This window comes from Electrophorus electricus, chromosome 25 (assembly GCF_013358815.1).
Source record: "Electrophorus electricus isolate fEleEle1 chromosome 25, fEleEle1.pri, whole genome shotgun sequence".
Taxonomy (NCBI): Eukaryota; Metazoa; Chordata; class Actinopteri; order Gymnotiformes; family Gymnotidae; genus Electrophorus; species Electrophorus electricus.
This window is the reverse complement of record NC_049559.1, coordinates 6,367,464-6,392,561: the sequence shown is the minus strand read 5'-3', so window position 1 is coordinate 6,392,561 and position 25,098 is coordinate 6,367,464. Positions and strand designations below refer to the sequence as shown.

At 43.4% G+C, this 25,098-nt stretch overlaps 1 protein-coding gene and 1 long non-coding RNA gene across 5 annotated transcripts; one reads left to right on the top strand and one right to left on the bottom strand.

Moving 5' to 3' along the window:
• Nucleotides 1–1,054: 1,054 nt before the first annotated feature.
• Nucleotides 1,055–4,458, bottom strand: LOC113567636. 2 transcript variants are annotated; one of them, XR_003409480.2, is made up of 4 exons: nucleotides 4,378–4,458; nucleotides 1,727–3,707; nucleotides 1,454–1,596; nucleotides 1,055–1,194 (listed from the first exon to the last, which is right to left on the bottom strand). It is a non-coding gene; the product is annotated as an uncharacterized LOC113567636 (long non-coding RNA). The 2 variants fall into 2 exon arrangements; XR_003409478.2 differs by lacking the exon at nucleotides 4,378–4,458 and adding an exon at nucleotides 4,032–4,217.
• ramp1 (receptor activity modifying protein 1) lies at nucleotides 3,657–24,141 on the top strand. 3 transcript variants are annotated; one of them, XM_026995700.2, is made up of 3 exons: nucleotides 3,657–3,723; nucleotides 16,609–16,744; nucleotides 23,714–24,141. In XM_026995700.2, exons 1-3 carry the CDS (start codon nucleotides 3,657–3,659, stop codon nucleotides 23,967–23,969), a joined length of 459 nt encoding a protein of 152 aa, XP_026851501.1. In that variant the 3' UTR covers nucleotides 23,970–24,141. The 3 variants fall into 3 exon arrangements, with proteins under 3 accessions (XP_026851501.1, XP_026851516.1, XP_026851509.1); XM_026995715.2 differs by having other exon boundaries at nucleotides 3,696–3,887; XM_026995708.2 differs by lacking the exon at nucleotides 3,657–3,723 and adding an exon at nucleotides 4,308–4,667.
• Nucleotides 24,142–25,098: the final 957 nt, after the last annotated feature.

Genomic DNA, 25,098 nt, shown 5'->3' with positions numbered 1-25,098 from the left:
AAACTTAAAACACTGGTTTTTGATGCCAGTTTTCCTGTTGGATCAGCTCCGCTTATTAAAAACATAAAAGCTTGTTTTATGACCTCTCTCTCACATATGAACCCCATTTCAAGTCTCCTTACTGGAACTGCATTATTTCATCTTTATAATATAACCAGTCTCCACCCTCCGCTGGTCGGTGATACTGAGGCCAGTAAATGCCTTTTTTTCATGTGGGTTTCTGCAATTCCCTCATTGATTAACTCCCTACTAAATGTCTTAACCGCCTTCAGTTCACCACTGTCCTCACATATGCCAAACGTTCTCTTCATCTTATCCATGTACTACATCACCTTCGCTGGTAACCCACTCATTCATTCAACCCATTTGAGTGCAAACTGTTCCTCTTAACTTTCAGAGCCCTTGACAGTTTTGCCCCCGTCTAACTCACTGAGCAGATTCATGTATACTCTCCCTGTCTCCCGCAGTTCTGAAATTCTTGCAGGTCATTCACTGCTGGTTTTCCTAAACTCTGGAATTCTCTACCACATAATTAAAAATTGCTCTATCTTCCTTTAAAATTCAGCTCAACACTTTCCTCTTTACTGGACATATTTTTCTCTCTCTACATCCCAAGAGTTTTGTTCATCCTAACATAATTGGGTTTATGAAAAAGATTGTTGTTGTTATTGTTATTATTATTATTATTATTATTATTATTGTGGAGGTTTTGTTTCAGTTTCCCAGACCAAGATTAGTTGGTTAATCACTAACATAGTTAGGCCACATTATCCCAAAAGCATCATTAATAAATCTTAAACTACAAGAAACTGGGTGTGTGCAATGTCCCAAAGCCACTGTTTTCACAGATCGCTATTGAGTGTTGAGCCCTACATTTGTTCCTGGTCTGGGTGAACTTTGGGACATTGCACACACTCAATTTCTTGTAGTTGGTGACATGATGTCATCTTATACTTCTTATACTTCCTTCTGAACTTTGAACAGTGAACTTTTACACACCACATGACATGTACAGACTATTACATGATATGAACGTTTTACTTCACCACCCTCATCGCTTTTGAAAATGTAAATGTTTATTTCAAATTCAGATGTGCTCCGTTTTTACAAGACTATACTTGTGTGATGTCATTGTTGAAGGCCTGAAAAAGGTCTCTTAGGACAGAAGAAATATGTTCTTTTCACTGTGGTTCTCTGGAGAGAAGCAAAGACACAGAAAAAGCCAGCATTAAAAATACGGGACAGGCCACACTATGGTAAGTCCTTCTGTTTACTCTCATGATTGTTGGGGGGAGGAATATGAATGTTTACTAGACATGTTTATGCTGTATGATTTTTAATGTTCTGGTTTTTATATATGGGTAATAGAGCTTCCCCAGTCATCCTGCTCTGGATGGTCTTTTTCTTACCAGCTCAGGTCCTCCATCAGAGGCCTGGGAGCTTGAGATCGTACCTTAGTGCTGTTCCTAGCACTGCACTCTTCTGGACACAGAACTCGGATCTTCTTCCAGTTTGGGTGTGACAGCCCCTGGTGCTCCGATAACCGTAGGAAACTCTTTTTTTCAGACCTTGGTGTCTTGGTGCTATCTCTATAAACTAGCCACAAAATACAAATTAACCACATTAATCAAGAATATAAGGCACTTTCTAGTATGTCCAGATTACTGCCAGTAATAGAGATTTTAATCTTATGTGTGTAAATGTAAGTCTACTGCTGGTTAATTACCATTAAAGGGAAAAGATTCAGTGTCTGATGTCACAGACATCAGGGCTCAGGAAGGAGGGCAGGTAGGAGTTCCTCAGAAAACATCTTGGGCTCGAACCATCTTTGATGTTGAGCAAGGCTTCGAGAAGTGCGTCCGTGGGCGGGTCGGGGTGGATGGCAGTGGTTTTAGCCACTGTCATCTCAACCTGGGGCCACGTGTGAGCTGAGGACATGCCTGCTCAGATCCAGGAGGAGATTCCAAACAGCATCCCACTGTGTGAACCAGGACCCCATGCTTTCCTCCTAGTCATTCCAGTGGGAGACTTCTCAGAGAAATGGGAAGGTGACTGAGAACATGCTGGGAATTGTGGGTGCCGCTGTGTGAGGGCACACAAAAGTCCTGCTCACCTGAAGGTTAAAGCTTGGACTCGAACGTGAAGAACAATTCCTTGTGAGGCAACCAGAGTCGAAAGATCTAATAGCAAAGTGTAGAGGTCAGCTTCATGTATGTGAAAACAAAACAATGCCAAACAAACTGCGAACTGTTTGAAAATTTAGCTTTAGATTTAGTCAAGGAGAACTGGGGTATCCATTTCTCTAATCACACCAATTTATTCTGAACTGAAGATGCATAAGAGAGAATAATACGTTCTGGCAGAAGTATGAGAGCATGCACAAAACCAAACAGAGGGAACTTGACCGACTGAAAACAGGTTACACAGTGAACCTAAATGAAAGGCAAAGATATTCAAGACTTCTGTTGTGGCAGAAGATTGAGGGCATGCACATATCCAAACAGGGAGAATTTGAGGAAATGAAAACACACTGATCCTAAATGAAAAAGACAACGATATTCAAGAAATCTCCACAAGACAAGATAATGAAAATTGAAAAAGACACGGAGAAGCCAAAAGCTTCACATGAGAAGATGATTATGGAGAAAGAGAATGAAATACAAGACCTTTATGAAGAAAAGTTGTAGGAAAGGGGCAAAAATACTGACAAGTTGAAGGGGCAGTGTGAGTAACACATGGCGGAAAAACAAAGTGAAAGATTAAACAGGTTAATGGCCTAGCATGAGGAAATGCAGATGAAGGTATAGCAAATAAGGTGGAACCGCATGATACCGACTGAAGAGACGTCAGACAAAGATGACGAGAGAGAGCGGCTGCACCAGAAGCTGGAGGATCACAAAAAAAAGTGTGAATCGCACATCAAAACGTGTGAACATAGTGTGACAGAGCTGGAAGAGGTAAAACTGCAGTATGATCAGAAAACCCAGGACAGGGAGCATGACATGGAAGAACTGAGCAAACAACACAAGAAGAACAATTCAAATGTTGCATGTATAAATAAGAAAAGAGATTGTGGAGCTGAAGACCAAGTGCCAGGACGTAGAGGTTTGGTGATGAGAAAGAGACATATGTATACTGGGTAAAAACATATACAGATGAGGAGGCTAGATGGCTCAGCAATGAAATAGAACAGTTACAGCAGTTTTGTTGTGGATATCAAGAGCATAATTCATTTAAAATGACTGAGAAAAAAAATGAGGACATAAACAAGTTTAAATTAAAATATGATGGGATGCAAGTCAACATAAGTGCAGGGAATACCTCGAACGAAGTCAGCAATGCTTGAGTGAAAGAAAGTGGTCTATGTTAATTAGAACTATAGCCAGACACCAAGGCATTTAAGGGAAACCTAGGAGGTATTACCAGAGTCTGAGATGTGAACTGGTGAATCCAAACTGTCCTTTGACAAAAAGGAGAAACAGTAAAGGAAGTTTTCAATCCAACAGTAGGTAAAACCAAATTAAATGTGTTAATGAGATTAAAATTAGCCTTATGTCATGTTCAGGGAATTATCTTAAAATTCTCTTCTTTGCCCTCACATTACCTAGTGGAGACAGAGCCTTCCGTTACCAGCAGGGGGCAACAGACGCCGCAGGATGAGCAGGAATACCGGCATGGCAACAGGCTTCTCTGAAGGACTGACAGATCTGAGGAATAACAAGGGTAATGGGCACAAACTGAAAGAGTGTTTTAAATTCGCCCAGATACAAAGTGAATGGGCTTCAAACACCTATAGTATCTTAAAACTAAGACGACAGTAACTTCCACCCAGCAGGCAAAACGGATGTTGTACGGCGGTTACGCGATAAAGCAGCAACAAGTTGACTGTAAGTGCGTATCCTTTATCGCGTTTTCTTATAAAGGTTAAAACAACGTGAATAGCAGTGCACGCCTAGTTACTGACATGTGAATCTTATTTATGGCTGTAAGATTTTAAAGCATAAGTAATGTAACAAATACACGTCCTGCACCTTCGGCGGTGACGATGACATTAAATTAATGCAGCGACGCGAAGTTAACGCGTGCTTTGGAGGAAAACAAACTTCACTTGCGTGCATCTCAGAGAATAATGCGTTTACGCCCGCGCGACGCCAGTCCAGCGCAATTCCACTGACACTTTGATCCCGCGCTCTCCGCCGTGTGCTCGCGACCCCTCCCCGCGCGAAACGCGCTCCTTTTACCGTGCGAGCGCGCCACTGCACGGACCGCTCGTGCTGTCGCTAAACGCGCGCGCTCGAGTCTCTACCCTCTCCGTGTCCTCGCGGCCGCACGGACTTTGCTTTTTGGCAAAGACGCTTCCCATTAAAAGGGTGTTACCGGGTGTGCTGGGACGTGCGCCGGGAAGCCTAAGCTTCGTTGCGCCGTGCAGATTCTGTGCTAAACTGTCGTTGCTTTCAGAAATGTTTCCAGCATTGTTTGGACATGTCCAACGCGCTCTCTGCGGAGAAGTCCCCCGTGCCGTGGAGATCAGCGCGCTAGAATATTACTAACTCGGATATAGCAGAGGACCCGTCAAACTTCTCCGGTGCTGTGTGGGCACACTCACATGACCATGGGGGTCAGCAGCGCGGCCGCCCCGAAGCGTGTCACTGTCTGTCTTATAATAGGTAAGTTTGCTCAAGCCGCGCATATAACCTCACATGCACACCAGAGATCGCCTGTGTCCGAGCACGCGTCATCTCCAAGCTGCTGCAGCCTCCCGCAATCCCGCGCTGGACTTACGCGTTTATTCGCGACTGTTCGCCGGCAGGAACGTGTGGGCAAGTTGTGTTACTTTCCTTTCACCGCCCGAGAGGATCTGCCCAGTGAAACTACAAAATTAAGACATAGGTTGGATTTATACATGGATTTGCCTAGTTCTGCAAGCTCCCTAAACTACTACAAATTAGATTTTAATTAGTAACACAGCAGGAACCAAAACATAAAACGGAACGGTTTATACTGAACATTTCTTTTGGGAACTTATTAAGCCATGAGTAGTCGTTAAATTGCTGAATCAAAAATCTATGCAACAGACAGAGCCGGCTACACATGGGTGAATTCTTAAATGTGTTAATAATGCATGGCGACCGCCTTGCTTTGGAGAGACTCCACTTCACTTACTTTGCCAGGGCGGTTCAGGTGTTATGCACGGGTAACGAAGCTTTTATGTCGCCTTTGTTTCTAGCTACACACGTAGTACCTCCGTGTTTTTTGTGCATGTGCTCATAACGTTTCACTGTAGTTTGGCCGTGCACGGGCGTGAAGAGTGATGATGGTGCGGTTTTGTCCCGCTGTTTTCGTGCGTTGGACATGCAGCGACAGATCGTGCTGCTCGCGGGCGAGGGGCCTACAAACGAGGAGGTGGCTGGCGCCCCCCCCCCCCCCCCCCCACCAAAACAAAACAAAAATAAATTAACATAGAAAAGATTTTATTAAAGTGCTGAGAATTCACGAAGGTATTATTAATACTGTGTAACTGTTGAGCTTTTTGCGATTAAACTATTCGAAATATATGAATTGATCTGTTATTCTTTACACTGATTAGATTTAGAAGCTAAATGTACATGAACTAAAACTGAGAGTTTTGCTGAGAGTTTTGAATTTAAAGATTTCACTGAGAGTTTTGAATTTAAAGATTTAACAGTTCATACAAAATATTAAGAAAGTGTGCCAGAAAAAAAATGTTAAAAAGGGAGGTGAACAAGACCTACTATTAAAACAGCATCCAAAAATCCAATTCATCCTAAAATAAGAATTCACACCAACAGCTAAGCCTTCAAATTCAACCCACTAACACCTTAACATTAAGCATTGAAGGTGGAGAATGACCTTGTAATCTACTCAGGTTACAGTTTTTTAATAATTTAATAAATGTGTGGGATTTAACACACAGGTGGAACATAAACAAAATAATGGTTGCTAATTGCATTAAAATAAAAATGTACCCAAATATAGGTTTGCTAAGGCTTTTTTACTGCTGTTTTGAAGTAGTTGGACATGTCCTGGTGTCAGTGAATGATGTAGATGGACTTTTTACTCACTGGGGGCCTGCCAGATTGTTTTTGCATTTTATTGCAAAGGAGGGTTTTGCATTTAATACAGACAGCCACGTATTGGGGTAAAACTGAAGGTCGTCTCCCTTTTTTTCAGAGAAGATGTTTCTTGGTAACATGAGGAACCGCGTGTGCTACTGTCGCAGTTTTCCACATGAGCTGCGCTAATGGCCATATCCTCACCACTCAATACTCCAGTATGGAAAGCAGCTCCTCATAACGTTCCAAGCTTTTATTGCCCCCTTAGATCTCTGCAGTTGCATTTTGTGCCACAGCCCGTTTCGTGGAGGGTGTGGTCGATTCCCCCTGGTACCGCGGGGCCCCGTGGGAGCTCCTGAAGAGCCAGAGAACGTTCCACGGCCCACTGCCGCTCGCTTTGGTATAGATTAACCCAGAAGCCCATTCCGTTCTGCATGGCAGACGCCCTCGGACCACGATGTCCGCAGCGGCCATTTTCCAGATAGGGCCACACACTGCGAGTATCTGTGGGGACGAGGACAAGGACAAACAAACACATAATGAAATATTTAAGAAATGTGGCTCAAGCCCTCCTCCACCCGCTGAGGTTTGTGTCTTGCATCGAGCATGTGCGGTTTGTCGCATTACGCAACAGGTGTATGGATGGCATACAGTAAATTATTGATGTTTATCTGAGGCAGAATGCCAGTGAGGAGCTGGGCTCTGCTGGCTACACTGCTGCAGAATGGAAGTAGAATGGAAATCCTTCCAACGAATATCCATTAGTTCACACCCTCCAGTGAACTACAGAGTGACACTGTCACATACATTGGAAAAGAAAACAGGAGGAGGAAGAATGACTCTTCCCTCCTTTCTTGCGTGATTGACGGTCAAGCCAGTGCTGCCTGTCAGGGAGGCCCAAGTCAAATGGCTTTTTGCACACATTGCTTAAGGTTGGGCCTCAGTTTTTAAAGGTTTCAGAGACAGATTTCCTTTATTTTCATTCGACACGTAGTGTCACCCGATGGGAATTTGAGTCTAGCTGTACCCCACGCTGTCCTTTTTAACAACTCTTTTCAGACTATGGCATGAGAAATGAGACCTCAATGAAAAGAAAGTTTGAATAGAGCCACAACTGCGTGCCCTCGAGCTGTTAACCCGGCTCTTCAGATAGCCACACACAAACACTAATATTTTAGGCCACCCATTCATTCATTCATTCATTCATTCATTCATTCATTCATTCATTCATTCATCACATTCATCAGATCTTTTTCATTTTTTCAGTTCCCAAGAATTCAGGTTCAAATTAAAAGAATTGCTTTCAAACATTCAATTTAACTTATTTAACTTAACTTAGATCATTTGTACTTTGGAATGGCTACTAAAGGTTTTCTTTTTTTATTGAGTGTCTACTTTGATTGTGGCAGCGTGTGGCTCTGTAATCTCATTTGGTTAAGAGGACTGATGAATGACACCTCGTTAGCCAATCCCACATCTGATGATGTTTTAATGAGCTCTTTCGCTGTGGCTTGGAGTGTGAAGAGGTAATACAATCCAGTGTTACCACAACACTGTAGACACTGCTACAGTAGACATTAATGTGTCGCCTGATATAAATAATAGAATGATAATAACCTGTCATACCAATTACTCAATTATAAAATAAGCACAATAAAACATTTTTAAGCTCAGGTTAACTGTCTAAACTAACACCAGTACGTATCGATTTGCCTCAATATATGTTATGTATTTATCAATTTTTGTGCTGTGACAATCTGTCTAATTATAGAAATCCTGTTGCACCTTCTCCCATCTTGATCTCAAGACATGCATACAAATCGGAAGGGTCCCCACCCTCTTAGGATAGATTTGTATGCCATTCTAGCACAGTCACGTTGAGCTGCAAGCTCAACTCAGTCGCAGATTACAACAAACCAGAGTGCAAGGTGTCAGTTAAAGGCTGCAACAGTGAGTCTCTACAAGCCCCCAGCAAATGCTTCTGTTGATGGGAATCAGCTTCTGTATAATGACTGTGAGTGATCTGTCACCAGTACAGCAGAATGGGCTGACATCCAGTGACCCCTGTAATTACAACATCACAAAGGGCCGCTGCCATTTGGATTATTGCAGGAGGTGGTGATGAATTCCTAGCGTGTAAGCGCGAGCGTGTTGTGTGTGAGGTAGCGAGCGAGCGAGGGTATCACATTGGCGCTTGCTCTGTCAATAGTTGTAAAGCAGCCATGCCGAAGAAAGTGAAGGGACAGTTTGCTTCAACACATTTGACTGTTTTCCTGTGTGATAGATTGTTACAGCCCTGAAGCTGGACTTGTAGGTGGACTATAAACCAAGCCTGTCAGTTCAAGCAGTCACCTAGAAAACTGGATATTATGATACCACAGCTGCACAAAACCGGCGCTAAAGTGGAGCTGTTTATGCTGTGGTTGCAGTGAAGGCTGTTTGCGTTAATGCTGTGCCGAGCTTTGCTGCTTGTTTTCCCATCATGCACCGCTACCTGTGTTTCTTCACCTCCCTTTCTGTATGCTTTCTAATCCATACGTTACAGCGGAGAGCAGATCCATATCCTTTTTAATGATGCTGGCGTTCTGCTTCTGACTTTGTTAATGATTTAGCCTAACCTGAATGGCTGTTTATGTAATCTTCAGTTGAAAACGACAAAGTCTTTGTATATATGCTTATTCAACCAGTGGACTCTTGTTTACCCCCAGCCATGTTTTAGCGTGAATAGGACTATTCAACATCGAACCCAGTAAGAAAAGGAATTGTTCATTATTCATTTCCTCTCTTATAATAAGCAGTGTCACAATGGGATTAAAGTATAATTGTTACGTGACGTGCGGAGAGCTAATCGATGATGCGTGCGATTCACAGCAGGGATAGGAGCGAGACAGAGGATATGAGGTTGGGTGAGCACGTCCATGCCTCGCCACTGCTAACACGTCACCAGGCAACCTCTAGGTGCGGCCTCGTGTCCTGTGCGTCTGTGGGCTTGTGATTGCAGAATGCAGCCCCGCACTATCTCAGGCCTTTGTTCACCAAGCAGCGTTGGCTGGTGGCATTCACCGGGCCAGATGCTTCTTTCCCCTGTTACATGGCCATTACGTTTAGAAAAGCACGGACGGTTTGACACAGACACAAAAAGGCGATTTAATTTCCAGATTTGATAAGGGGTGACCACTGTGAAACAAAACGTGTCTAGAAGCTGCATTTTCAAATGCTAATCTTTATCTGTAATGACATTGTGCCGTAGGGGATGTTTGTTGCCAGAATTTTATTTCATGTTATTGGAAGAAATTTGTTTGATATTTCAGATGAAGTCCCATATGTTATATATTTCATTGGCACTTATGTGTTGAAAAATATTTCATTCCTTATGTTAACTTCTAGCATATATTATACTTTCCAAGATTTATTTATTTAGGAAATGAGAAAACATAAGGACTGTTATAAGACCACTGGCTGTAGAGACTTGTTATTTGCTGAACAGTCTGCAGTAATGTAGTGTTTGAATCAATGAAGCAAGTCAAACCCAGAGAAATGGACAAGTATATCTCAGTGCCCCTGCAGCTACGGCCGTCCCCAGCAGAAATCCTGCAGTCTGGCTTCCGCTATGGCCTTTTAGGTATTTAGGCATTTTATAAACATTTAGAACCCCTCAAAATACATTTTGGGTAAACTTTTAGTAAGCTTTTAGTCAAATTTAAATTAAATTAAGTGAATAAAGACATCATATGCAAAATGCCTTAACCTCTGCGTCTCTAGCACCAAGTACTTCACTCTAGTACGTGATTTGTGTTTTCTTCCGTCAAGTATGTTTATAGGCTCCGTGCTCCATTGCATGTTTGTGTATGTTACACAACAGTAAGTCCCAAGTTGAAAGGCTCCGGAAATACACAGCAAAGCTGGCTTTGAGAGTGGGTGTACAGGCACGAACAAGGCCCACAGTGAAGGACGCAATACTCCATTAACCTTCCACTGGAAAATGTGAAGTATTTCATAAAGTATTTTTAATTCAGAATTGTTACAGTTTAATTTTTGATTTAGGCTGTTTCTTTAGTAATATTTTTTGTCATTGTCCCCATCTGAATGTAAAATGACTTCCAGCACAGAGTATATAGCAGTCAAATCGCTTCTCTCTGTTTCTTGCTTGTTGTGCACCAAGTCTCTTTTCTCTTCTGAGTATAAAAGTTATGTCTCTTTCACTGTGCCTAACAACATATCTGCCTGGAATTGCATTGCTCCCTAACATTCTCCAGGGCTTTTGTGCGTAAAGGTTTGGTGAGCTCAAGCATTGTGCCAGTCATTCAGCGCTGCCGATCACAGCGGCAGAGTTACCACAACTCTCCCATCCTTTCAGGTGAAAAACACAACAACTGAAAAGCACTTGTCTGGTAGCTGACCAATTAGGCAGGACCTGAACATGTGAATGACCCACCTCCCATGCTCCCTTTCAAGGACGTGCCCTTCACGTGCACCTCATGCCTCTCTCTGCTCAGGATGCAGTTTCTGCATAAATTGTACATTAGATTAGTATTTAGCATTAAGGAAAAAGGATGTTATACTCCTATTTTTCATTTTGTATGTTTATACTGTAAACGTTTCATAAGCTGTCCACTGAAAGATTTGGTGTTGGGATACTGCATCTGTAGAATAAGTAGTAGCCGTGGTCACTCTTAGTCATTACCACCACTTGCTTCTCTGAGTTGCGCCTTCAGAATAATGAGAAACACTAAAACAAAATTATACCAACAGTTGTTCAATAATATCCCTGTTGCAGGGAATCCCCAGTTCCAGCAGTGGGACATTCTTTTGAATATGCAAGCTATCACAATATCATATACAACAATGTTCAACAGTATTGTTTAAACAACACATATATGATACATTTTGAAAACAAGAAAGGTTAGTACAAACATTAACTCCCATGAGAGTGAGACCCAGTCTTTGTTTTTGCACTAATTCCAGATGTGCTGGATGCTGGCATGCACACTCGCCCAGCTGTGCTTATTTTATTTCTGCTATAAAACCCTGGGGTTCATTGAGAAGCGGCTGGGCTGGAGAACCATCACAACCGCAGCATTTCTTACCTGGAATTGCGAAGGAGGCATTCACGTTGCTTCTGAAGATGGAACCTAATGTGAGGAACTAAGTGGGCTGCGCTGTTATCGAACTGTTCCCCCTCCTCAGCGTGAGAGCTCGCTCTCCTTCGAGTTCCTCACAAGGAGTCCGTGAAGGTGCGGCGCCTTTGCCATTTCACGGGAGTGGGTGCTGTGGTGACCTTTCGCAGACAGCCCCCGGCGTACGCCGCTGCGCTGCGTGCACCTTCCACTTTTAGCACGACTCCACCTTACGGCCGAACCCTTGGATTTAATCCCAGCTGCTTGCTAGTGACGCCCCCTCATCATAGGTGCCTTTTCCCAGCTCATCAAAAACAATGAAGCATTACTAATTACTGGGCAATGAAGGGTCCTGGCCTCGATTCACACTCTGACCGTATTTCTAATGCTTGGCGCTTCATCACACAAGCACGCTGACTTACACATGCATGCGTGAGTGGTGACAGAGAGATACAGTGGGTGGATGTTTTGAATGCTATGACCGGACACTATCAAATAAAACAATAAAGCAATAATGTTTACAGCATCAGAGGACAATTGTTACTAGGAGAAAGTATTGGAAAAAGCATATCTGCCTGCTGTAATTCTTCCACTGTCTCAGGTTAAAAAATATATATATATTATTCACAATGGGAGAGTGTGTGGATGTTCAGGCTGAAGTGTGTGTGTGGATGTTTAGGTTGAAGTATGTGTGGATGTTCAGGCTGAAGTGTGTGTGGATGTTCAGGCTGAAGTGTGTGTGTGTGTGTGTGTGTGTGTGTGTGTGTGTGTGTGTGTGTGTGGATGTTCAGGCTGAAGTGTGTGTGTGGATGTTCAGGCTGAAGTGTGTATGTGGATGTTCAGGCTGAAGTGTGTATCTGGATGTTCAGGCTGAAGTGTGTGTATGTGGATGTTCAGGCTGAAGTGTGTGTGTGTGGATGTTCAGGCTGAAGTGTGTGTATGTGGATGTTCAGGCTGAAGTGTGTGTATGTGGATGTTCAGGCTGAAGTGTGTGTGTGTGGATGTTCAGGCTGAAGTGTGTGTATGTGGATGTTCAGGCTGAAGTGTGTGTGTGTGGATGTTCAGGCTGAAGTGTGTGTGTGTGGATGTTCAGGCTGAAGTGTGTGTGTGTGTGTGTGTGGATGTTCAGGCTGAAGTGTGTGTGTGTGGATGTTCAGGCTGAAGTGTGTGTATGTGGATGTTCAGGCTGAAGTGTGTGTGTGTGGATGTTCAAGGTGAAGTGTGTATGTCTGGATGTTCAGGCTGAAGTGTGTGTGTGTGTGGATGTTCAGGCTGAAGTGTGTGTGTGTGGATGTTCAGGCTGAAGTGTGTGTATGTGGATGTTCAGGCTGAAGTGTGTGTGTGTGGATGTTCAGGCTGAAGTGTGTGTGTGTGTGGATGTTCAGGCTGAAGTGTGTGTATGTGGATGTTCAGGCTGAAGTGTGTGTGTGTGTGGATGTTCAGGCTGAAGTGTGTGTGTGTGGATGTTCAGGCTGAAGTGTGTGTGTGTGGATGTTCAGGCTGAAGTGTGTGTGTGTGGATGTTCAGGCTGAAGTGTGTGTGTGTGTGTGTGTGTGGATGTTCAGGCTGAAGTGTGTGTGTGTGGATGTTCAGGCTGAAGTGTGTGTATGTGGATGTTCAGGCTGAAGTGTGTGTGTGTGGATGTTCAGGCTGAAGTGTGTGTGTGTGGATGTTCAAGGTGAAGTGTGTATGTCTGGATGTTCAGGCTGAAGTGTGTGTGTGTGTGCATGTTCAGGCTGAAGTGTGTGTGTGTGGATGTTCAGGCTGAAGTGTGTGTGTGTGTGGATGTTCAGGCTGAAGTGTGTGTATGTGGATGTTCAGGCTGAAGTGTGTGTGTGTGTGGATGTTCAGGCTGAAGTGTGTGTGTGTGGATGTTCAGGCTGAAGTGTGTGTGTGTGGATGTTCAGGCTGAAGTGTGTGTGTGTGTGTGTGTGGATGTTCAGGCTGAAGTGTGTGTGTGGATGTTCAGGCTGAAGTGTGTGTATGTGGATGTTCAGGCTGAAGTGTGTGTGTGTGGATGTTCAAGGTGAAGTGTGTATGTCTGGATGTTCAGGCTGAAGTGTGTGTGTGTGTGTGGATGTTCAGGCTGAAGTGTGTGTGTGTGGATGTTCAGGCTGAAGTGTGTGTGTGTGTGGATGTTCAGGCTGAAGTATGTGTATGTGGATGTTCAGGCTGAAGTGTGTGTGTGTGTGGATGTTCAGGCTGAAGTGTGTGTGTGTGGATGTTCAGGCTGAAGTGTGTGTGTGTGTGTGGATGTTCAGGCTGAAGTGTTCTCGCTCAGGTTCAGTTTTTACTGCTTCTTCCAGATTTTCCTGGGAGTTTCTATACTGCAGTTCTTCAAACTCAGCATTTATGCAGTAAATAAAAGGCATCCCAGCCATACACACACACACACACACACACACACACACGCACGCACACACACACACACGCACGCACACACACACACACACGCACGCCCGCACGCACAAAAATGCACATGTTGTCAAAAAATGTGTACTTTAAGACTGAAGGAAATAAACAGCAGGCCTGACTGCCTAGGTACTGACAGTCAGTTGAGAAAGCGGATGTGGTTTGGGCTGCTTCAGGACTCTATGCTGTATGTATCTTATCACAGAAGCCAATGGCATGATGTGAGTGAAATCACCAGGAAAAGGAATCATTGTCTTCTGTCATCTATTTCCTAAGGCCTTGAAGAATGCTATGCTATATTGCTATAATGAGTTCCACACAAAACATGGTTACATTTGATTTCTCCCAGGATTCAGTGCAGGAGTTGATCTTTACGATGAAATCCCTCCAACAGGCCTTGAATATGTGGAAAGCTTTGACAGAACCAAAACAAGAGGGTCACAATAACATCACACAGCCACACCATGTCTTTAGTAAGACATATATATTCATATATTCAACATTTGATCTGATAGCTTGTGTCTGAATTCACACACACGCGCACCCCCCCCCCCACCCCCCCACGTTTCCAGAGCAGAAACCAGTTTATTTTAGAAAAAGTGTTTTTTAAATCCATGGGGTTGTAAAGTTCTGAGTTAGAACTTTTGCTGTCATAGCAACTACTGGCAATGCAAACAGAAATGTTGTTAAGGCAATGCAAAGACCATAAGAATTAAAATGACTTGCCACTGGAAACGATAAATCTGAATGATCTGAATGGGCTCAACAAAACAAAAAAAATCTTCTGGTCTATATAAGTGCATATGGGAATATGCAGTGTTATTGTTTGTTTCTCCCGCTCTCATTTTCTCTATGGAAATGCTTTGAGTTATTACACAGAGTATAAAACAATAAAAGCAGTAATAGCAATAAAAGCACGTACTCATGTGCCTCCTCCACATGTGTCTGCATGCTAGTAATTAGATGTTTCAAAACCTGCTCCAGTTTGCTCCGGTTGGTTGGGCTGCAGATGTACTTATCAACCTCACATTTCCTTTTCTGCCCGTTCCCACATGTTTACTCACTTTCCCCCTACAAACAGCCCTTTACATACTTACGTAATCATCCACACACTGTAGCCTGGCACTCACTATAAAAGCCTGGTGGCTAAACACATATCCACACATAAAAGCATCGATCTGTCCCTGGCTTCCCCTGGACATCTCCCTCTCCAGAAGGACTGTTGCCAGAGTTGACATTCCCTTGACAAGCTATGACAATGGCCCATCAACCATTAACCCCTCACCCATGGCATTATGGGTCATAGGTCATGGCTGCAAACTCAAAATGGACTACCGATAGAGGCTATAATGAGAACAAAGGGCATAAGTGTAGCCAGTAACCAGTACGCTTTAGGCAGACTGGAAAGGGCTACTGGTTTTCCCAAGTGCTGCATATTAAGCCAGTTCTGTCAGAGGTAATTACACTACTCATCACCACTTCCCATCTCGGGCATTCTTCCTCTTCTGTCCGCCCAGCCTGTGCCATTTAGACCCTCACATTTAGATGTGTCCGAATTTCAGCAATTCTTTGATGCGTTTCTTTACACTAACAAATTAGAAAGAAAGAAAAAGAAAAAGAAAAACACACACACGGAATTGGACTTTCTGAAAAAATGCACATATTTCCAACCAGGCAATTACGCTGACCCCCCATGTGTTTACTGAACAAAGGTCAGTCACTTCTTGACAGCTGCATGTCAGTTGTCCCCAAGATGGTCTTTAATATCTTTTTTTAGATTTTGTTTAACCTCCAAGCATCACAATGAAGACAGCTGAGTGGAATGACAATGTAATGACAATGACAAGCAGTTGTTGTGCTTGTTAGCGTGTGTATTTAGGGTCCTGTTCTGTATTTCTCCTTGTGCATACTGCTGTTTATCTGCCCCATTGTGTTCTGAATTCGTTCTGTCGCTTATCAAGTTTTGTCTTGTATTCGCTTAGCGCTGCTGCTCTCAGTTCTGTTGCGTTTCAGAGTAAACATCAGTGTCTGTTTTAATGACAGCTCTCCTCTATATCCTGCCTTGCCTCCCAACATTACGTTTTTCTAAATACTGTAGCTCTTGATTTGGCCCTGAGCTTTAGATGGGCACTTAATGACCAAGGATCCCATTTCTGATCTTGCTGAGATATAAATTTAAAAGTTGAAGTAGAATTAATAAATAATAAAATAAAAGAACAATATGGCAAGCAGGAACTAGTGCTTGTATCAGGAAGCAAAAAAATCCCAAGTTTAAATCTAAAAAGTAAAGGGCATCAAATGAATAACATTTAGTGCTTATAAAGATAAGCTGCTAAGCTTTAAAAACCAATAAGAGGATTTGGAAATCCATGCGGAATGAAGCAGACAGTCAGTTGTACTGGTGGTGCTAAAGAAGGTGTGACAGGCTCCCAGTGCCTGGGGTGCTTTAGTACTCCTGCTGCTTTGTTTCGAAAAAGCTGTAGTCTGTCTGCACTCCTGCCAGCAAAGTGTGACAACAGTCTAAGCAATAAATCACTGAAAGTCTGAGTCAAATTCATACCATAAAATGTTGGTTCTAAATTGTACAGATGGGTTATCTGTAAATGACTAACGTGGTAACAGGACTAATATCTTTTACTCCAGAATGGCCTTTTTTTTCGTAGTTTGCCATGCAAATTATATGACAGCCTGCTTATACAAAAAATAATAGACAATGCAGGATGAAATAAAATGCTGTGTGTGGCTCATGACTGATACAGTGTAATGCAGAATTTGATGTTGATCTGTGCACTTATGTCAGTAATTTGCTCATCTTAGTCAATCCCATCATAAGGGACAATTTATGCTCTGCAATATTTTAAACACCCGCTGAGTGATTTCAGCCACTCCGACCTGCCATTTATTGTACAGGCAAAAAAAACCAAACAAACCAGGAGACAGAGAGAGTAGACAGGCGAGTTTGCTCCTGACCAACCCTGCATAATCATGTCCTGTCTTCCCTGCAGCGATGCTCCCTGTGGTAGCGCTGGCGTGTAGCAGCCATTATGAGTACGCCATCGAGGAGTTCTGTCTGGCCAAGTTTAAGCTAGACATGGAGGGCCTGGACCAGCAACATTGGTGCAGCTGGGACGACACAGTAGTGTGAGTAATCGCCTCCTCTCTTAGCACGCTCCAGCTGACTTGGCTTCTATACAAGAGTCCAGACGAATCAGATCAGTGAAACGTATGATGCGTCGTCCTCTGAAGTGGATGAAGAGTGTGAGGCAGATTATTTGGAGCACTTTAAGCCTTTTATACTTCCTGCTTTTTTTTTTTTTTTAACTGCTTTCAGCCTTTGAAATGTGTCCAAAATGGAACAGAGTCGGTGCCGCGAATCCGGCCTGCTAAATCTCCAGCGCATCTTCAAGTAAGAAACACTCTGGTTTTAGTACAGTCAGGCACATTTTAGTGTGAGCCACATTCATATTTCATTGCTCAAGCACAGCACAGGAGTGAAGGGCAATTCCCTCAACTGCACTCAGAATACGGACTGTTAACAAACATGGCAGGCGCGCTCGCCGCTAAGCCCACGGTGCAAAAAGTGTGATGGCTTTGTTTGTCGTCATGCTCCTAGGCTGTTGCTTTTTTATTGTAAGTGGCAGGTTTGGTGCCGTGCTTTACAGGGCCAGACGCCCCCCTCCTCAACCCCCCCGACTGTTGCAAATAATTAGACCAGTCACATCTGACATTGAGCAGTGAGCTCCCCATTTGGTTGCCATGTCTCCTTAATTACAAATTTGACCAGTTTGTGCAGTTCGTTTGCTGTCTCTATCGACAGTGAGTGATTTGTTATGCTACCCATGACCAATATTTGCTGTGATAAGCAGGATCAACCTTGAACACTGGTGTTTAATATCATTAATATCAGTTATGCTGTGCAATACAGGCACTAGCACCAAACAAGTAGAGCATTCTCATTGCAAATTCCTGAACCATGAATCATACTTGAACACTTTTTTTTCTGTCTATAGTAAGACAATGGATTTTTTTTTTACTAATATTAGGTAGAATTCTTAGGGTTTATCCATCAAAGAAACAAAATCCTTCTGGAACCCTTGTACAACTACTCAGTATACTGCAAGCCAATGTTGTCAGGATAATTCTCCTACAGATCTTCAGATCCTAAAACTAATCTGCAGGAAATGGGAGCTTCCTTGTAGCTGATGGAGGGCCAGTGAACTTTCCTCAGGCTGCATTTTGCCTATATACAGTAAACAGAATATCAGGCACCTGGTCTTTCTGTTGGTCACTTAAAGTGCTTTACTCTCCCCTCCAGGGAGTGCCTGGAAGCAATGCTCAGGGTCAGAGGTCAGGGACAGTAGAGTGCCATGGTGTAAGCGCTCTGAAGCAGCTTACGCTAATGCCTGTTGCTCAGGCAACAAGATTATTACACCAGGAAACCTGTGACTACATCAATTCCTGATACAGAGCTAGAATTTACCCCACATCAACCCATTACTGGGTGACGGAGACCTTTTGCACCTTCACTGAGCAGTGGGTTAGCTTGATTACCAGCCAGAGATCCAATACAGGTCACCACACTGTACCACATGGCACATGGCACACTAAACTTCCACGGCTGCCCTCCCTGTCCCTGCTGGGAGCAAAGACATTTCCCCTGATATCCACCTGACTTTTTCCAAGGGACTCAGTGAAACTGACACTGTGCAAGTGTCAAAAAAGAAACAAACAACATGACACATCGCTTGTTTATAAGGGACTATTTATCCAAAACCAAGTCTTAACCAAGTCTCTTCCCACATAAAGAGAATCAGATTAAAAATGAACATGAAAGCAGTCCTGACTCATACGGTATCTGTTTTAGCCACCCCTTAGCAGCTCTGTCTGGGTTTTACTGCTTATACTGAAAAAGATCAACAGCTAAATACTGACATAAATCAATTCTGTAAGCCCACTGGACTGTGCACCAACTGCATTTATGGAGATATCTTTAAATCTTGAACTTCAGGTTAATGCTGGGAATTGGATTTTTATCGTCCTACATAACTGAACAGGTCTCTGGTGGAAGGCTGCAATCATTTCTTGCCATATTTCTCAGATCAGAGTTGTAAATCTTCCTACTGCGTGTCTTGTGAACAGATGTTTCTCCCCATCATTCTCGCTTTTCAAGACCAGGCGTGAAGTGTCAGTCAGTGTGGCACATATCCTGTTATCTACTTCAATCAGTTCCTTTCAATGTCATCTCATTGACTTCATAGAAAAAGCAGCAGCCTGTGGGTAAATCAAGGTCAATGTCCCATTTATTTCTTTTACAATAGCTAAATCTGTCACTGATCGAACAAGGGGTCAGACACTCCTATTGGGAATTGTTCTGGGAAGAGTCACGGAACGTGAAGGCTATTTTTCGATGCTAGATACAGTGGATCCACCACCTCCCGGGAGATGGTCACCCTGTGAATGGGAGTCCCTCTTCCATGCTGTGTAACTCCGCTGAAGCACCCGAGCTGTGTCCCCGGGCCGGGGCTCCTGAGCCTGCAGGCAGGGCAGGGAAGGAGGCAGCTCTGCTCGGGAATGCTGCTGGCGGGAGTGGCGAGTGGCCTCGGTCTGTGTGGTCCAGTGTGTAGTCTGGCTGCACATTCGGAGCAGTAACATGGTGGAGGAGAGAGAGAGAGAGAGAGAGAGAGAGAGAGAGAGAGAGAGAGAGTGAGAGAGAGAGAGAGAGTGAGAGAGAGAGAGAGAGAGAGAGAGAGAGAGAGAGAGAGAGAGAGAGAGACAGAGGCTGTGCAGAGCCGTGCCACGGAGAGCATCATTTAAAGCATAAGGAACATCAGCTGAGTAATGTGCCAATCCGCTGATTTTTATGAACAGTGGGAGGTTTGCTCGCTAATCAATGTAGAGTGGGTAAGGAAGGCTCCATGCTAGCTGGCAGGGACATATATCTGTGTGGGAAAGAAGCTACAAAGTGAATATTTACATTCTCATTTACAGAGAACCCCTGAGATATTGGCCCAAATAGAATTTATGTTTGATAATTAATAGTATTATTAAAAGTATTAATGCCTGTTTCTTCATTTTCATTTTTGCAAGGAACAACTCTATGAGGTAATGAATGGATATACATTCAGGCTAGAAAGTGTTATACAGTTCTGAGCATGACATAGTGGACAGTGATGTTTTAGTTTGTTCCCAGGTAAATTTCTGCAGTGCTGTTTGTTAAGATCAATGCTTCTTACAGCACGTGAATCGTTTTAGGGACCTAAGAGAAATGTTGCATCAGGCCAGTTGTTAAAACTGTGTGTTTGAGTTAAAAGCAAGCAGACACATGCTTCAGGCATGTGTAGTGGTAAATGAGCTTGGCCAAAACACAGTACACTTATTTTCACTAGCACCCTATAACTCGTGTAAACTGATTACATTTGTTATTCGCAACACTAAAGCAGTCCTAATATTTACTGGGGGAAAAGACATTCCAAGATTTTTTTTAAACACACACACACACACACACACACACACACACACACACACACACACACACACACACACACACACATATATACATATATACATATATGATAGATAGATAGATAGATAGATAGATAGATAGATAGATAGATAGATAGATAGATAGATAGATAGATAGATAGATAGATAGATAGATAGATAGATAGATAGATAGATAGATAGATAGATAGATAGATAGATAGATAGATAGATAATTTCTATCCATGTAGGATTCAATTAGACAAAATCGGATCAGTATGTCAAAGGGCAACCCCCTTTAATGTGAAGTGGCATTTAAAAATGTATTTCAGGTCAGGCAGCATCACAGATCTGTATACAAGTACAACAGCAGGGTTAATAAAAGTCACAGCAGTGACCCACAGTCGTAGTCCCTGGGTGTGGATGCTTGTCATTGACTCTCACCACTCTCACTAGCTGGTTATATTTAGTGGTGCTAAACCAATTGGAAATTCAATCTGGCACTGAAAGCTGCAAGATAATTCTTCCTGCCCCCACCCCAACAGCACTTTATAACCAGACACAAGCTTCCTGGACATGCCAGTTTTAGTTACTGTGACGATACTGCCACAGGTCAGACAACAGAGGCTACAGTGGGTGTCATAAGACTAATCACAATTTGCATGTTTGTTGCATGTGCAAGAAGGATCTGGTTCCTTTTAAACAGTGTTTAAACAGTAGTAGTTAAATAATAGACATTTGAATAGTAATTCTCATAATAATGATCATGATTGTAATAATATTAAATATTAAATGCAGCATGTGGACCAGCTGGACATAACTCACGTCACATATGAGCTGGAGAGAAAGAAGGAAAGAAATCAGAATGTGAAAGTGAAGCGCTTCCATAACGAAACCCTACAGACACATTATCAGCGCAGCTGCGTTTGGTTCACGTGGGTTTGCGCAGACTAGCACGTCAGACCATTTTAGAACATCATGCTGACACTGAGCTCCAGGAAGACAACACCAGTTCTCATGTAGATCCTCTTAGCAAGGATCTGTCCTCTCCAAAGGCTTGGGCACCAGCAGGCGCTCACGCAAAGCAATTTCCTGTCCAGATGAATCTGTGCTCCTCATGTGAAATTACATCACCCAAGTCTCTGACCGTGTTGCTTTTCCATCTCTTTTCTCCAGCTAATTACATGATAATAACACCTGACAGGACAATAACAAGCCGATTCACATCCATGTGATTAGATTGCCTGAATCATTTCCCCATGCTGATAACTTGGGCAGCAGTTTTACTGTGCTGCATCTGTTTGTAGCAGTGATAAAAGCACACAGTCAGGCTTACTGGCTGCATGTGTATAGTGAGTATCATTAAACACCTGTTTCCTTTCTCTCTAACTGAAACGAATTTATGGTCTGGGTTGTCTGTGGGTATTCTGTTCATTTAATTGTGCATTTATTTTTTATAAATTAGATTGATCCTATTATAGAACAGCTATATTCTTACAGGGATATTTATTATTATTATCATCTTTGAAATTCAGGCCAGTTTAAGTTCACATGGACAATATGTAAAGACTTTCTGATAATGTGGGAATTCCAAGCATTACAGTGGCGTTATTCGGAAGCTAGTGGCTCCGGTCATGACACAGTATTTGGCTACTTTGACCAATATCAGCACCAGTGGCACAGTCTTGTGTCTGCAAAGGAAAGTATTTTCATATTTATAGTACATGAATAATGAGGACCACACTTTATCACTCGTCTCTCAGATGGACAGACAGACAGACAGACAGAGTGAGGGAGCGATAAGGGGAACAGGGAACATACTCTTCTCACCAGCTAAGAACTCATTCCTCTCCAGTAAGCTCCTACTATGAGGGCTCATAGTGACTACCATTTCTTAAGCCTTCCTGTTTGTTCTGTTGATGTGCAGTACAGCAACTTTCCCTGCAGGGTCTGGTTGCACCTTTGCTGATGAATGCACTTGTAAATAATTAGTGTCTAATTCATGCTATATATCAGCAGATATGCAGAGAAAGGCGTGTTGAACTAATAAATAAATAAATAAACAGAAACCTTGTTAACTTGATAGATTTTTCATAGCTGAAAACATATGTGGGTATTTTGTTTTCCTTTGTCTATGATCATAAACTAAACTGTATATCTTGTGCTCGAAATGGCTGCTGTTCCAACAACAAAGCTTTTGTCTCGGACAGCTTGGTGAGAATCTCTCTACTCTCCCATGCCCACCACTAATGAACCTGGCCAGTGCTTGAGCAGCTCATGACTGGGTAACTGCCTGTATCCCCACATCTTTGTATAAAGAGTCTGTCTGCCTTTGTTTCCAGTTGTCAAATAATGGGAAAGACAGGTGTAGCCACAGTAACCGTGCACCTGTCTTTATAAGCACAGCTGCACGGAGCATGGAAATGTATTAAGCGTCTAGATTTACACCGATCTTTAACGAGAAGCACGTGAAATGCTCTCACAGCTAAAACATGCGCTCCACACTGGCATCAGACACAGTTCCAGGCACCAACATTTCTCTAATTCTCCTCCTCTTAACACTCCCACCCTCTGCTCAAAGCCTCCACCTAGGCCTGGTGGCCAGAACTGACCCACACGCTCCCGCCTGCCCCGCATTCCGTGGCGGAAGGATCAGCCGCGCTCTCCGAGAGCTTGGCCTGCTGTTCCATGGACCATCTTTATCCCTGCAGGGGAAATGTGGCTGGGGGTGGGGTGAAAGTGTGGGGGGGGGCAGTTATGTGCTAGCCCGGAAAGCATGGCAGGAGAGGGCCCTTGATGAAACGTCTGCGCCAGCAGTGGCATGCATCCCACGCATGGCCGGTTGGTCTTATAAATAGCCTGCTATTTGGGGGGAGGGGGCTTGGGGTGACCGAATGGGTGAGAGAGAGCGTGTGAGAACTGCTATGGAGATCCTATGGGGAGGGAGAGAGAGAGATTGCCTGAGTTTGCCTATTCCACCAGGCTCTGTTTAGACAGTGCCCACTCTCATTATTGAGGGTCCATGTCACTCCATAAAAGCCCAGATCATCAGGAGAGAAACAGATGAAAAGTGGACACAAATGCATATAAACCATCCACTGTCCACAGTAGACGGTTTAAAATACTTAAGGGAGTTAAGGATATTTGCTCAGGAACCGCTGGGTGCATGTCATTACAATGAATGACTGCAGTAATGTGCTGCGCATGTTCAGGAAGCAGAAGCAATGAATGCTTTATAAAATGATGACTTTCCTGGACTAGGGCATTCTCTTTGCCACAGAGATGACATAACCATGCACACACAGGGAACAGCCAAATGATTAATCACTATCAGAACCAGTGCGTGTGCATAGGATTAATGCATATTCACAAAATACACACTTATTTTAACCATTTGTGTCTTCATTAAACTCAGCTCTGCCTGGGGCATGAGCAGGGTGTTCTGTAGCTATGAATAAATTGCCATTGTCATTTTCATCATGTGTTTTGATTATTCATTTTTATATTATATCCTATTGTTAAGATGACATCGCTGATTCCCAATGACATGGCAAATGTATGAATTGGAAACAGCTCATTCTTCTGTACCTGGACACATCGTAATCTGCCCTTTTCTGTTTTGTCATACAGATCCTATCTAGAACTGACAAATTGCACCTTCCTAGTGGCCCTGAAGATGAACTGCTTCTGGCCCAACAGACTGGTGGATGAGTTCTTCATTCGCATCCACCGCCACTACTTCCACGACTGCTCGCCGACAGGTCGGCTGCTGCACGACCCGCCCAACCGTGTCCTGGGGCCTTTCATCATCGTGCCCGTCCTGGTCACCCTGCTCATGACTGCCCTAGTGGTGTGGAGGAGCAAGCGCAGCGAGGGCATCGTGTAGGGCCACCGTCCGGCCCAAAGCACCCCTCTGCCATGCTGCAGCACCTCGCATTACGTCTGACAGCGAGGGGTCACGCAATGACATGCGCTATATACTGCTGCAGTACGGAGATTTGCGGACAGGGACTTAATGAATCAAATCTTTGAACGACAGAGCAGCTTGTAACATGCCCCCCCCCCCCCCCCCCCCCCCCAAGCTCATAAGTAATGATCTTAGTGTACTAAAAAACTGTCCACAATTTGGCGATATACATGGGATTTGCGGAGAACCTCAATTCATAAAATCATACATCTACAGGGTCCTGGATAGCAGTGTTTGAAACAGGACGTTGTCATGACAATACCTCACTGGTTAGCGAGCTGAAGCAAGATCAACCCTTTTGAAACACTGGCCCTGGCTGAATAAATATTATTTCTGAACCAGAAACCCACTGATGTAGAGCAAAGGAAAGGCACCTTTCTCCAGCTGTGATATGCCTACTCGTTATCCCTGAATGCTGAACTTGCCTGTTCTCTCTCTTCTCACACTCACGTGTCCTTATTCTGTGTTGTGCCAAATGCTGATAACACCGAGTTTACTGAATATGCTGATTTTTGTTTATTTAAAAACGGAATAAAAATTAAAAGCTACCATATCATGTAAATGCCATTGGCATTTTTAAAGTTTACTTGCGATGCAGAACTGAGGTTTGAACGAGCTTGAACTTTTGAGGAACCAAAGACTAGATGGTCTACAATTATTGTTAGCAGCCGTGGATCACGCCGCCTGAAGAGTTTGTTGGGTTAGCCGTAACTCTTAATTGCGTATTCCCGCACTGGGGACCTTGTTTGTAAAGCAGCCTGCCCTGGTACCAGTGCTGTTTGCATATGAATTCCTCCATTTATTAGGCATAATACTGAAAGAGTCTGGTTTTCCTTCAGGCCATCTTACTACCTTTCAGTGATTGCATTTCTCAAACAACCCAGAGTATCCTGACCCTAGGATGTAGAGATTTCTAAAGGGAACAAAGTACTTGATGTTTTTTAACATAAATTCAGAGAAATACATTTTCAAAAACCTGTTTAGAAGAAGCAACAACATGAGTCACACAAGATTAGATACAAAATTCTGCAGCAACAACAACCCAACT

What these genes read in the sequence shown, in the direction of transcription:
- ramp1 (XM_026995700.2), top strand. Translation starts at nt 3,657, where the DNA reads ATGAGCAGGAATACCGGCATGGCAACAGGCTTCTCTGAAGGACTGACA. An exon ending in AGATCTGAGGAATAACAAGG is followed by an intron (nt 3,724 to 16,608) that starts GTAATGGGCACA and finishes TCTTCCCTGCAG; the next exon opens with CGATGCTCCCTGTGGTAGCG. An exon ending in AGCTGGGACGACACAGTAGT is followed by an intron (nt 16,745 to 23,713) that starts GTGAGTAATCGC and finishes TTTGTCATACAG; the next exon opens with ATCCTATCTAGAACTGACAA.